Below are 13,390 nucleotides of genomic sequence, written 5' to 3'. Positions count from 1 at the left end.
TGAGGGCCATAGTGCTCATTTGTTCTTTAACCTTGATAAATTCATGCCACTTTTTGAACCAAGGGGAAGGAAGTGGAGTCTGTGTTTAAACCACATTTTCCTGTTGGAGCATTACTGCCCTCTTGGACTTCCCTTTATCTTGCTGGCCCTTCCCAGTTTCTCTATCTATGCTGGGTTGGACAGAGGTGGGAGACGCTGATCTTGTTGCTTCTGTACCTGTGGGCAGCAAGCCCAGGAGGCAGCAGTGTTTGAAGCATACTGGTTGTTTTCAGCTGTAACTTCACAGTAGGAAACAAGTCCAAATCCCTGTGTGATATAGATGAACTAAGACTTAAAGTCAGATTTACCGTCATTAGGATTTACTAAAGCTGTCACCCAGCAGTTGTTGAAATTGCAGAGGAAGCAGTTTTGAAACTATTGTAGGTGTTGTTTTTTAGAAGGTGTGGTGTGGTTCTGTTTAGGCATCTCCCCATGCAATGACTTCATTTTAATACTCTTTAAGTAACCTGAAGTGATCTTGCTTCTCTGCTAATCTTTCTTTTTTTTTTAATTTGGGGAAGTACTAGAGTGTCATTTATTTCCTGAGTGGGAGGAAAGGATTACCTTTTGTTTGCTGAATGTTCTTGGGAGTGGTGAGGAAGTTGTCTGTGGAAGACTTCTTAATATTTTAATGGCACTTCTAGGAAAGTAGAATGCTACTTAAACCTGCGGTGTTAAGAAACAAACAAACAAAAAAGACCCAAGAAGAACAGTTTTATGGTTTGAGTTTAAAGGTGGTGATGTTTCATTCAGTTTTGTTTATTGGTAAGTGCAGTGTATTTATTACAAAAAGAACGTGATCTTTGTTAACGTGCTGCAAAAATTGGGAAGAATGGCCTTCCCAGACTGGTTTTACCATTTTTAAGATACTAACTAGTATGTTGTAACTTAATAGGTAGCAGACACAGATGAGAGGAGGTCTTGATTTTATTTTTCCTTAGCTAAGTTATTATATGCTTACAAGTAATCATGTAATGCTAATTTATACTTTCTTTTTTTCCTTACAGGGTATGGTCTTCGTTGCCACCGAGCTATTATTACCATCTGCAAACTAATTGGTATTAAAGACATGTATGCCAAGGTTACTGGATCTAAAAACTTGATTAATATTACCAGAGCTCTCTTTAAAGGATTGACACAACAGGTAGATTATATTCCTTGTGGTTCTATTAATTAAATCAGAGGACAGGATGGGATTGATATTGTAATAGTCTGTGATTAAAAATGTTATATTCTAACATGTCAGTGTGAATCCTTATTAGCAAGATGCACTTTTTCTGGCCAGACCTTTTCCAGAATCAATTTCCTCTAGAATAACATGGTAATGCTAATTACCTGAATCCCTGTTGCTCACTATTAGCTCATTTGAAATCCACAAGGATCCTCCTGACAAGTCTTTCAGTTTATGCAGTGTTGAAAATGTTTGTTGGTAAACATTTTTCCTATCCCATATATTGTGTATATGTTTGACCTCAAGTAAACCAACATCATGCATCATTGCTCCAGAAGTTAATGTTTTCTTAGGGATGATTTAAACTGGGATCAGCCAGAAGCAGGAAATGAAACAGCCTTTCTTGTAATATTAATTAGCCTGAGACTTTTTAAAATAGTTTTGTTGTTTTCCTGCTCCCTCTCTGCCCCCAGGAGACTCACCAGCAGTTAGCAAACCAGAAAAACCTCTACGTGGTGGAGTTCCGGGAGGAGCAAGGCCCACTGCCCATCGTTGTGGCACTGCCCGAGGGGACTGTCCGTGAGGATCCTGAGCCTGAGGATGAGGTTCCAGACACTAAACTGGAGTGGTGTGAGGTGAAAGAAGCTCAGGGAATGAAGAAATCACCCTGGGCAAATGTTAGACGGACAGTATGGTAAAAAATAAAATAAAATCAGTACCTGTATCTCTTCTGCTCAGAGATGCAGCTGTGAAAGCCCAGCCCAAATGGGCAGGCTTACATTTCAGAAGATGCCTACAGTAGATTTCATACCGTTCATGTTACTGCTCCCGTTACTGCCGTTCAGTAACAGTTTGCTTTCCCACAACTCTTCTGATCACTGTTCAGCTACGAACATACAGAAGAAAGCAGCCAATGGACATGACATTGACTTCAAGCATGCATTTACTTGATTCCTGCAGATGTGTAATCAACAGATCCTGTGTGTCCTTCACAAACTCTTGGGAAACAACTGAAAATACAAGATTGTGGAAGCAATAAAGAGTCCTCAAAATGAATTTGCTGGAGGAGTTGCCGTCTTTTTTGCAAAATGCTGATATCTGGGAGACCTTGAAGAAAGCAGCAGTAGTGAGAATCAGTGTATCTGCTCTCCATCTCACTCTCCAGGTTTCAGAGTAGTGGGGCAACTGAAATCAAGAAGGTAGAAGATTTGTAGCTCAAAGGAGATAGGCAAAGTGATGAAGGGCAACAGCTGAATCTGTGCAAACACGGGTTGTGAAAGCTGGGGGAGTTCCCCAATTGAAGCAGAGCCCAAATATCTGAGGACAGTAATCTCTCAATCTCCTATTTTAGCTGGTGTTGGAAGTGCAATCCAAAACCTGCAATCACATCTTTCTTACGAAACTTTCCTTTGCATATGTGCTGGGATAGGACTTGGCTTTTGTCGCTGCCAATTTGGTACTGAGAATAGCAATATCTTGGGCTCTGTCCAAGACTTAGAAAGCATTACAGCTGTTGAGATTAAAGAAAAAAGAGAAAGTTTGTGATGTGCTTATTCTCAGAGAAGGAGTAAACACTTCATGTAGTGGATCTCCAACTGAAGCATGCAGAGGTAGGTGCTAGAAGCTAGATCAGCTCAGTGGTTGGGAGATCTATCACCCAAGAGCTGGAGGAGGTTTAAGGCCCTTCTTGAACCCACAAGATAGCCACTCATGGTTGACTCTGCCATGCATCTGAAGCAGTGCCTTTTCAGTGCTGTCCTCAGAGATAATGGGGTTTTGATGCTTAATTAATTATGAGAGACAGAGCAGAGTGGGGCTCATGGCATCCATGTGATGATTGGAAGTGGGGAATGGTCCAAAAGTTTGGATAAGGAGGGAGAGAAGCAGACAGAGCAGACACAAATCAGGCTCTGCTCCAGACCCACATGAAACCTTGATACTTTCACAGAAGTTAGCTTTTGTGGGTTTTCCATTTTCCAAGATTATTCATCTAAATATAGATGATTGTATAGGTGTTTTTACCCAGCATACAATTTGCTCATCACTCACTGACAAAGCTCGCTGTAAGATGAGAAACAGCAGGCTCTCCTACACTTTTTCATGGTGCTAATTGTAATTCTCTGTTCAATTTCTTTGCTTTCAGACAAAACAAATTCTGCAATTTGGGAGAAAACGTAAGTGCTTCTAACTCAGTGCATCCCTGGAGGCAAGGTAATTTAGGTACCTGTATGCAAATATTTGGGTAACCACTAACATTACAGTTAAGGCATTCTTCAATTTAGCAAGAACAACCAAGATAACAATCTGGACATAGTTAATGAATGATGTACATTTGTAATCTTGTTTGCATCAAAAGACCTGAAGTTTTACATACCTTCAAGTGGCTGGTTTGTCTTTAACTACAGTATAGTTGCCTGATCTCTAGAGTGCATGCTTGCAGACCCTTGTTTTGCTGAGGAAACTGGATTTTAAGTGCTCCGAAGAAGGCTGGTTTATGGCTTTTTAAATGGGCTCTTGCTTACATCTTCAAGGGAATTCTGCAGATGGAGAGGATGTTAGAGATCAGGTGCTAGGGGTCCAGAAATACCTGACTTTTGCTTTTTAGGAACTTATCTTTGTCTATAGAGACATCCAGATCCCAAATGGATGTGATCCAAGCGGCCTGGTGAAGCTTTGGGTGAACTCAGTTGTGGGCTGCCCAGCTTAGAGGGCATGACAGACCTCATACTGTACTGAGAGGATGGAAGGGCTGGGTGTGACAGGCAGTGGAGATCTTAGAGTGGTTTTTTCTGTTTTTCTTTGCATGGAATATGCCTGTTGCTGCAACTCACCTGCAGCACTGCTGCATCTCCCTCTCACTCAGCTGTTCCTCGTGTAGGAACAGTCATTTGCCTGCAAACAGGTTGGCTGCGTGGGGTTAAATTTGGGGCCACACGGAGGGTTTCAAAGCCCTGTGCTTTTGAAGTGCTGTGAAGTGCTGCTTCGTAAAATGTTTTTGTCTATGCTCTCGACCCCATGGTGGTCCTAGGCAGAGGCTTGGCCATGTTCTCCATCCCAAGCCTGCACCCTCAAGCAGGCTCAAAGGAAGGGCATGGAAAAATGAACCAGCACAGACTGGTGCAAACTGGCGTGTTGCAGGGAAAAGAATAGTAAAGCAGAGTGAGGTGGGGAGGGGACAGGGCTAAGTGACAAGACACTGGCTGCAAATGGAATGGTTGTAGTGCACAGGGATGCAGAGGTGAGGGAGACATAAGGTAAAACTTGGAGCTATGGTGTTGGCCACACCTGGATGGGAATATGACACAGGCATTGTGTTCCAGGCTGCAGAGTGTGACCCCCAAATATTTGCTTCTTTCTGTGCCCCCAGACAGAAAGATTTCTATTTCTGTGCTACATTCAGAGCAGTGCAAAGTGTGACATCAGCAACCCCCATGATGATGTGATACTGAAATAATTTTCAGCAGGTGCCTTGAATTGAGTAGTGCCTTCATACACAGCTCCTGAGTTGCCTCCCTGTTCTGAAAAAGGATTTCTTTTTCTACTTCTATGGCAATCAGCTCATTTTTGTTACTACCATGAAAAAACAGGTCAGGCTGGTTTTCAGTAAGGACAAAAAAATGAATCCAGTGTTTTCTCTGTACTGTAGTTTAAAAGTTTCAACCCTCAAAAGTCCCCTCAGGATATGAAACAACAGAGGTGTTTCTATGTCCAGTTCCGCTTCCCTTCCGTTCAGCAGTCCTTGTTATAACTCATGAGTTTCAGACTGAAGGTACCCCAAAAGCTTAGAGGACTAAGTTGCTACCACTGCATTTTAGGTTTCTCTGTAACATGTGAAAACACCCTTTTTTGGGCCTAATTCCCCCATTTAAAATAACTCACTTGACATAATACTCTGGAGTAAATTATGCGATCAGATGAACGATTGCTGACACTAGCTTGTGCCTGTAGCAATTGGACAAGAGGTAATGGTTAAACTATAAGAGGGGAGATTTGTTAGACATGAGGAAGAAATTCTTCACTAACAAGGCAGTGAGGCATTGGGACTGCTGCCTATAGAGGCTGTGGATGCACCATCCCTGGAGGTGCTGGAGGCCAGGTTGGATGGAGCCCTGGGCAGCCTGAGCTGGGGGGGGCAGCCCTGCCCAAAACAGAGGGGTGGCACTAGGTGGTCTTTGAGGTCCAACCCATGTTATTGTAGGATTCTCTTATTTGTGCCTGGATTTGTGCCTTGTTCTTGGGCACTGCCCTGCTACTGTATGCGTCAACTGTAAGGGGAAGTTAGTGACAATGGCCTTTGTCTGGTTGCAAAATCATAGGAAATCCATCTTTATTAGTGACACAGTGCCAGTATATGTGAGAACAGTCACATGCTGAAGACAAGAGCTAATTGTGTCTGCTTATCTGAGACGTTATTCTAATTATCCATATAATTCTGCTGTAGTATCTCTAGTATGTTTTCTTACTTGTGTTTCATGGGGGAATTCATGGCAGCAGTAATTCCTGGAGTTATAGTTGTGCCTCGTAATTCTGCAGTACCTTTCAGGTGTTGCAGGGAATTCATTGCACCTGAGGCAAATTAAATATTGCCTTTACTCCTTCTCACAAGTCACAAGTGGCATTTTCAAAAATGGCATGGAAAATTCTTTTGGCACAGCAAATGAGGAAGGCAAAGAGGCTTACACAGATACGTGTCAACCAAAATGACCAGGTTTCATTCTTGTGCTGCGTAGCGCCAGATGTTCAGACTTCCTCTGGCAGCAGTTAAGACTGTGGAGGCATAGGGGTACAAAAGGGTTCAGGGAGATTTTGACATTTGAAATCCAGCTGTATTGTTCTAATTTAAGCCGGGTTTTCTGCTGAGACCCTCGTTACCAGCATCAAGTTGAACCCAACCAGGAGACTGAAGAAAAACAGATTGTGTCAGCAGACAGGTTTCTCTGACAGGCCCTTGGTCCTCGTTGCCATGGTTCCACATAAAAAGCTGCTTGTTTATGCTATATACATTAAAAACCAAGCCCTAATCCCAGCCTGGAAACTGTGGTCATTGGATAACTTCTGTGTTTGTAGGGTGACCACAAGATAGAACATGCAAGGACAGATCATTAGGATGATTTCCATCGGCGGAGAGAGTATATAATATGGATCACATACAACAGAGTAGCTACGAATGCAAATACCTAAAATGGAAAAAAACATCAGGCAGTTACTTTTTATTGTATGGCATGAGTTCCTATCTGTGCAAATACATCGTAATGCTTTATATTTCTGTTGACTTTTTGCACATTTCAAGACATTCGTGCATAATAGAACTGTTCTGATTTCCTCCTCCCCCCTCCAAAAGATTTGTGTGAGTCAAGATTTGCCCTTGGGGCCACCCACGGCACTCACCGAGGCAGAAATATTCTCCCGGTGAATGATCAGAAGCTGAAAATTGCTAAGTATAGAGGTAGTAATGGCTTCCAACACAGAAGCACTGAAGTAGAACACAGCTGCTGTCTCCTGACAGATGACATCCTAAGAAAATAAAGATTACACACGGTCATTCCCAAGGAGGGAGCATGCTGCAGAGGAGAAAGCAGAAGGAACCCACATGAGCAAACCCCAGGCTGTGATTCAGAGTGCGGTAGGAAAAAAAGGGTACAATCATTGATACCAATGATAAAAGGAACAGGTCCTGAGGTTTGCTACGTGGCACTTACCAAAGTGACCCAGGAGCTGCTATCCCCATGCACCCCACACATGTAGAGGAACAGGAGTACAGCAGTCAAGACAAAGCAGAACACAGAGACAAACATCACCCAGCCCTGCAGTTGATCGTTTGGAACCCTCGAGGAGGCAATGAGGATCCAGACGAGGCCCCCAAATATCTGCAAACAGAAGTGAGAGAAAGGGTGAGTGTGGAATGCCTTGCCTTCTCCAGAGCTAAACAAAAAACCATACATGCTTCTGGCACTAGCACTGTAGGTAGCAATAGACTGGCAAGGCCTTTGAGTTCTTCCCAGTATCTACTTGAATGTGAGTACATAGCTGGGAACATCTGCCTCTGATCTGGACCCCAGAAAGCCTCATGGCACCATCACCTCTGCGGTTCACTGTTCATTGCCCCCCAACTCCCCACCTCGGTGTGCTCAGCAGCCTGCTTTAGGCTATTAGCAAAGGTTGGTTTTGAAAACAAAGGAGGTTTATTTTAGGGTACATCTGTTTCACACCCAGAGTGGTGGGTCCCTGAAAGGAGTGGAGACAAGCCCAGCCCACAAGCAGCACAGACCTGTGGCCTCATGATCACCTTGTGATGAGGTTTTCATCACCTTTGAGCTGAGTGCCTATGGTGAGTGAGGGCACATGACGCTTAAAAATGTGATTCAGTGGTGGAATTGGTAGAGTTAGGATGATGGTTGCATGGGATGAGTCTTTTCCAAACTAAATGATGCTGATTCTATATAAGCTGTGCTGCCATGCATGCTTATGCCTGAACATCAGTTGCTCTTGATTTTCCTGGCTAACCTTCAGATCTAAGATTGTTCTGATCTGTGGCATACCCTCCTCAAGCCTTTGGCAGCCTCCAAGTGTCAACTCATCCCAATCATGGCATTTCCATTTCCTGGGGGGTACTTCTGCATGTCAAAAAGAAGTCTGTGATTTATGGCACTCAGAAAGCACTACATCAATCATGTCACCCCAGCTTTATAGAGGAAAATTCACTGGTGACTTCTCATTTCTCCTGGTTTTCCATCCCTCCTTTCTCTGGGATGTGATTACTCACTTGGGTAAATGTTTAACATGATTTTATTGCTGACTTTTTGATTTTATTGTGTTGCTGTTCAGTTGACTTGTAAAAATCAGGGCTGGATCAGGAGGCTTTCAGCAAAAATTCACAGCACATTGGTGACTGCAGTCTGAGAAAAACTTTAAATAGCCTTTTAAAACACAAGCAAATCTGTTTTCAGTTTACTTCAGCTTCTCCACTTAGACCCAAGTGCAAGATTTTGTCCAGATATGCAGAAAACTCTTTGAATAAAATAGATTCTAAGAATTAAACCCAATCTCACAGAATACAAATGAGAGTTCAACACCCAGATGTAGTCATCTGAGCTGCAGGCAGAACCTTCTGCAGCAGCTGTAGGAACATTCAGAATGCTTCCCACCCACACCCTGCAGTTGCACTGTAGGCAACCTCGGATTCTAGGATTGAGAACTCTTCATCCTTTTCCTGAATGCTATGATTTAAGGAGCCACCTCCTTTGTACACAGTGGAAAAAATACACCTGCACAACCCAGAGCCCTCTACCCCACTGACAGAAGACCCTGTTCTGCTGCATTCCTCTTTCCTGGGTGGTGCCAAGCCTTTAGGAGGCACGTTTCCAGACCTCCCCAAGCCATGAGATGGGCTATTTCCTTATGGCTCATTAAACAAGCTGCTGTGCCAAATCCCCTGCAGTCAGGAATTATAAGCAAACAGCTGAAGGTACAACCAGTGCCATAAGCATGCCTCGTTGGGCATCAAGCTCAGCACCAGAACAGCCTTGCCACTGTCTGCCTAGCCAGCACCTCCACAGGACTTTGTTTCTCCATGCAGCTGCAGGAAACCCAGACCTTGTTCTCAGAGAGGGACCGAGTCTTCAGAGCACATCTAGGTGGCCCGAGGGAAAGCCTTTCTCTGCACGGTAATGCCTGCTTTAACCCAATTCCTTTTTGCTTGCCTGCTATCCCTAGGAGAAAATCAGTGCTCTAAATCCTAGGAATGTGAACTGGGTAGACTTTGGTTCCAGATGGCAAAATTGAACTTAGGGTATGAAATCATATGAGCTCTGTCCTACGGTATGCAGCCAAATCACTCAGTGCTGGATGAAAGTGCTCAGGCATAGGAGAAAGCCTCTTGAACTGATGTGAGAAGAGCAAATTTCATCAGCAGAGGACACAGGAAAAGGTTTCTCCTTGAAACTTTCAGTCAGTGCTCACAGCATCAGCATTTAATTACCTATGCCAAATCCTTTAATATTCTGATCTTCTTCCACTCAGTCAGAATACAAGAAGGAGCAAGGTGCTCACTCACCCTTCACTCAGCCCCATGCCCAGCTCCAATGCTTCACCTCCAGCCCAGGAAAACTGTAGCTTCAGCAGCTGAAGCTTTTTCCTGATGCAGTTAATCTCCTTGCTTTAAGAAAGCATTTTATCCTTTGCGTGCATCTATTGCTAAAAATCACCTACCAGTTGGCTCAATTTGACTATCTACCTTAAAACCACCAGCAACCCCTGCAAATCCGTTAAGCGACAAATTATGGAAAGTTTTTAAAGGTGCCACAACCACCCCTCCACAGACTGAAGGGAGTTACGGAGCCCCCAGTTCGGGCTTGTGACCTTCTTTAAGGGAGAGCTGGGGGCTGCCCCCAGATGCTTGCAGCTCAGGGACCTGTCTGGGCCCCTGGACCACATGCTGTCTGCTGAGAGCCATCCCTTGGACACCCACAACACCAAGTGTGCTGGGGGACCCGTGAGCAGCATCTGCCCTTCCCAGGGAAAAGCTGGCACTCACCAGTTCGGGGATGAAGAGAACATCTGGAAAAGTTGTAAAGACGGCCAGGCCGCTGGGCAAAAAGGTTCTGGAAGTTGCTGAGGACATTGTGAAGCTCTCCCGCATTGACGGTTGGTCTCTCTGAAGGCAGCTGCCAAATACAGCCTCCTTCCCTCCCTCTCTCTCTTCCTCCTTCTCTCCCCTCCTTCCTGCTCTTCCCTCCCTCCTTCTCAGTGGCAGGCAAAGACAGCTTTGAGAGCCACAGATGTGGCCAGAGCCTGTGACCAAATATAGCTCTGTGACTGGTGGTGGCCTGCAGGAGGTTTTCAAGAGTTGTAGGCAGCCCTGGGGCGTTTCAGTCACAAGCAGGGACACACCATGCAGGGCATGTCCTTGGGCGGTGGGTGGTGGTTTACATCCAAGGCCAACAAAGGTGATCTGTGGTGATCCCACTTGCAGCATCTCTCACTCCCTCTGTTTGCACAGCACTTCAACTTGTCCCCCACCCACATGAGCTGGCCAAAGAAAGCACAATGGCAGGTGGCAGAGCAAATCAAGGTATACCAGGTCAGGGCTGGCAGATGTCCCATGGAGGGGCCGTGCATCCTGGGATGGTCAGGGGTAGTTGTAGAGCCACCATCTTTGTTGTTGTAGGTCAACGTAATGAAAATGGACTAAAATAATGAGATTTACCAAACCATTTGGCTTCGTCTGTTCTACTTTTTAGCCTGGAGTTCATGGGAGTGAGTCATTTCCCCTTCCCTTTATATGGAGCGTTAACTTCTTACTACCACACTCAACTTATGCCCAGCAAAATCACAGCATTGGAGACTTAGGGTTAGGGTTATTAGGGTTAGGGTTAGGGTTAGGGTTAGGGTTATTGATGTTATACCCTTATTATATAATAACCCATCAACATTAAACATCAATAAATGGAAAGGAACAAGGTGGCCATTGTGGCCATCCACTGCCAGAAACCAACAACCCATAAAAGAAATGCCTGTCAGCTTGTGAATGGTGCTCGTACTGCAGCAGCTGCTCCCAGCCACAGAGCTTTGGTGTGGGATCTAGAGCAGGAGGTAGGACTGGTTGCCTCTGAGAACATGCTGTCGGATCTGGCCCAAGCAGCCCCAACCAGCCTCCTTGCAGTGGCAGTGGGGGACACATTCAGTTTTCCACGCTTTGTTTCTTGCAACAGCAGCAGCAGCTGTTCTCTAGCCCTGGGACAGGACAGGTATCCTAAGCAGCCATCAGCATGGTGGTGAGGCTGCAGGAGGTGTAATTGTGGGGTCTGTGAGTTGGTTGCAGATCTTTTTAATCATAGAATGATCTAGGATGAAAGAGCCTTCACGATCATCAAGTGCAGTTGTCACCTTGACTTACTTAGTCCCATCATCAAACCATGTCCCTAAGGGCTTCTTCCATATGTCTCTTAATACCTCCAGGATCACCACTTCCCTCCGCAGCCTTTTCCAGTTCTCCGTGTAGAAATTCTTCCTGATACCCAATCTGTACCATTCCCTGGTATGAGGCCATTGCCTCACATCCTTTCACTTGTCACCTGTGAAAAGAGGCTGATATCTTCCACACTGCAACATCCTTTCAGGAATTTAGAGGGAGTAATCGGATCTCGTCCAGACTCAACAACAGTTTGCTCAGCCACTCCTCAAGTGCCTTGTCTTCCAGACCCTTCACCAGCTGTGTTGCTCTTCTGTGTATAACTTGGGCAACTCAATACTCTGGTTGCTTTTGTAGCAGGTTGGCAGTCAGGTGGGAATGGTGAGAGCTCAGCAGGGATGGAGTAAATGCCTGTCCTGAACTACAGGACACAGATTTGGGGCAATGAGTACAAGAAGTGCTGCCTGATGGCCAGGGGTCACCTCTGTGTTCCAGTTTGTGCCTATGGCTTTTTGTCCTTGCACTGAGCACTGCTGAAAAGAGCCTGGGTCTGCCTTCACCCTCCCTTCAGGTATTTATAGACATAAATATATATGAATGTGCAATGCTGGCCCCAGAACACACCCAGGGGTGAGACTGGGGAACTGCCCTCATAGCACAACCTGAACCCAGGGCAGCTTAGTGGGAAGAGCTGGCCCAGTCCAACCACCTGCTAAGTAGGAGCCTTAAAGGACTGAAAGAAGATGCATTCCCCTGGGGATTCCTGAAGGACCAGGAAGTAGCTGATATGACAGCAGCAAAAAATCTGTGTTTCAACCAGCAAAGTCTTAGCAGGGAGGAGTGCAGGGCTTGGCAGAAGGGTGGTGGCCAGGCTGAGAGCTAGTGGGGATGGGTGTCAGTTGCTCCTTCAACCTGAGTCTTCCATGGCTGAGGGAAAAGCCCAGGGACTATGCGTGGGGCTGCTGTGTCTGGAGGGAACAGCTGCCCTGGGCAGTACATGGAGCTTTTCTTGCAGCTGAGTCCTGATTCAGGAGGGTTAGTTACCTAGTGCTCCACCTTAACAGTGTACTCAAAGAGAGTACTGGAGACAGTTTTCTGAGTGCTCACTACTTAAGGACATGGAGAGAGATAGGATATTAGGTAACAGAGGAACGGTATTAGGTCTGGAAACATAAGTGGACAAATCTGTGATTACCAAAATATTCCCTTCTAAATTCTGGAATGGCAGGCAAGACCACATGGCTTCCCTGGCTGTTGGAAAGCACCAATGAAACCCACTTGAAAAGAGTTCTGACACTAAAGACGTGACAGTCTCTTACTGTGTATTATCACACTCCAATGTCCTCAGGAAATTTCTCTTTTTTTCTGTGTTTTCGAACTGAGCAAATCTAAAGCTGAATAGCTGAAAGGAGATTTTCTATGTTGTAGAATCAATGACACAAAATCTGCAGATCTCAAGTGAAGTAGCCTGAAAGAAATGAACCTTTAAACTGTCTTCAGATGACTACCCAGAAAGACCCAAAAAATCCCAACAAAAAACAACAAGGCTTATGGTATGCATGGGTGTGAAAATAATTATGTCTTCTTGAAGGTATTGTTGCCACTCACTCAGGAATGACATCAAGTCACAGTGACTTTCCAGTCTCCCACTGCTACAGCCAGCTTTGCTGTGCTTTAACTATTGCACAACCAGCCAACTCTGTGCGACTGCGCAGTTAATGTTCCAGCAGTTGCTTTTGCTTTATTTACACAGAGCAAATCCATGTAGAGCTTGGCATTTTAAGAAAGAATAGATATGAGATTATCACTCAGAAATTACCAGCTCCTTTCTCTGTCAACAGAACCTTGACTGAGGCTGCCCACACAGCTATAGGTGGGGTTAGGTGGGGTTAAATGGGGCTAGCTGGTGTTGCAGATTGAGTCCTTGGCTTTCAACTTCATGTTCCCTTCCTTGACCTCTGGTAAATCTGCTGAATATAGAGGCAGTGCTGCTGCAGGCTTCTCCTTATCTGGGCATTCCATAGGATGACCAAAAGCAGAAGAAACCTCAGTGTACTTTGATACCTTCCTCCAGTAGTGATTAGATAAATTCGAACTAGGCCAGTCTAACTGCAGGCATACAAGAAGAGGTTTAGAGCAGTCCCATTAAGGTTTCCCCCAGGCTTCCTGTAGAAGAGGGTGCTGGGCTTAGTGTTTTATTTGTTCATTAGTCAGCAAGTCCACAAGCAAAACTTTTATGTCACAGAGTGAAAGTTCATGTAAATCCACAA

At 45.0% G+C, this 13,390-nt stretch overlaps 2 protein-coding genes across 2 annotated transcripts in view; one reads left to right on the top strand and one right to left on the bottom strand.

Annotated features, from left to right (window-relative positions):
* Positions 1-2,820, top strand: part of MRPS5 (mitochondrial ribosomal protein S5) — a 41,423-nt gene extending 38,603 nt beyond the window's left edge. The window contains exons 10-11 of the mRNA XM_031597276.2: positions 1,047-1,183; positions 1,684-2,820. Of these exons, the coding sequence (XP_031453136.1) occupies positions 1,047-1,183; positions 1,684-1,908 (362 nt within the window). The 3' untranslated portion in view covers positions 1,909-2,820. The remainder of the gene's footprint in view (positions 1-1,046; positions 1,184-1,683) is intronic.
* A 2,650-nt stretch (positions 2,821-5,470) lies between these two features.
* On the bottom strand, positions 5,471-9,863 carry MAL (mal, T cell differentiation protein (MAL blood group)). Its single transcript, XM_031597290.2, has 4 exons — positions 9,744-9,863; positions 6,910-7,077; positions 6,599-6,724; positions 5,471-6,387 (listed from the first exon to the last, which is right to left on the bottom strand). Exons 1-4 carry the CDS (start codon positions 9,846-9,848, stop codon positions 6,313-6,315), a joined length of 474 nt encoding a protein of 157 aa, XP_031453150.2. The 5' UTR covers positions 9,849-9,863; the 3' UTR covers positions 5,471-6,312.
* Positions 9,864-13,390: the final 3,527 nt, after the last annotated feature.

This window comes from Phasianus colchicus, chromosome 2 (assembly GCF_987193195.1).
Source record: "Phasianus colchicus chromosome 2, bPhaCol1.hap1.1, whole genome shotgun sequence".
Classification (NCBI taxonomy): Eukaryota; Metazoa; Chordata; class Aves; order Galliformes; family Phasianidae; genus Phasianus; species Phasianus colchicus.
The sequence above is the reverse complement of the archived record's forward strand: the minus strand, read 5'-3'. Positions and strand labels throughout refer to the sequence as shown.

What these genes read in the sequence shown, in the direction of transcription:
- MAL (XM_031597290.2), bottom strand. Translation starts at nt 9,848, where the DNA reads ATGCGGGAGAGCTTCACAATGTCCTCAGCAACTTCCAGAACCTTTTTG. An exon ending in GCAGCTCCTGGGTCACTTTG is followed by an intron (nt 6,725 to 6,909) that starts GTAAGTGCCACG and finishes TTATTTTCTTAG; the next exon opens with GATGTCATCTGTCAGGAGAC. An exon ending in GGGAGAATATTTCTGCCTCG is followed by an intron (nt 6,388 to 6,598) that starts GTGAGTGCCGTG and finishes TTTCCATTTTAG; the next exon opens with GTATTTGCATTCGTAGCTAC.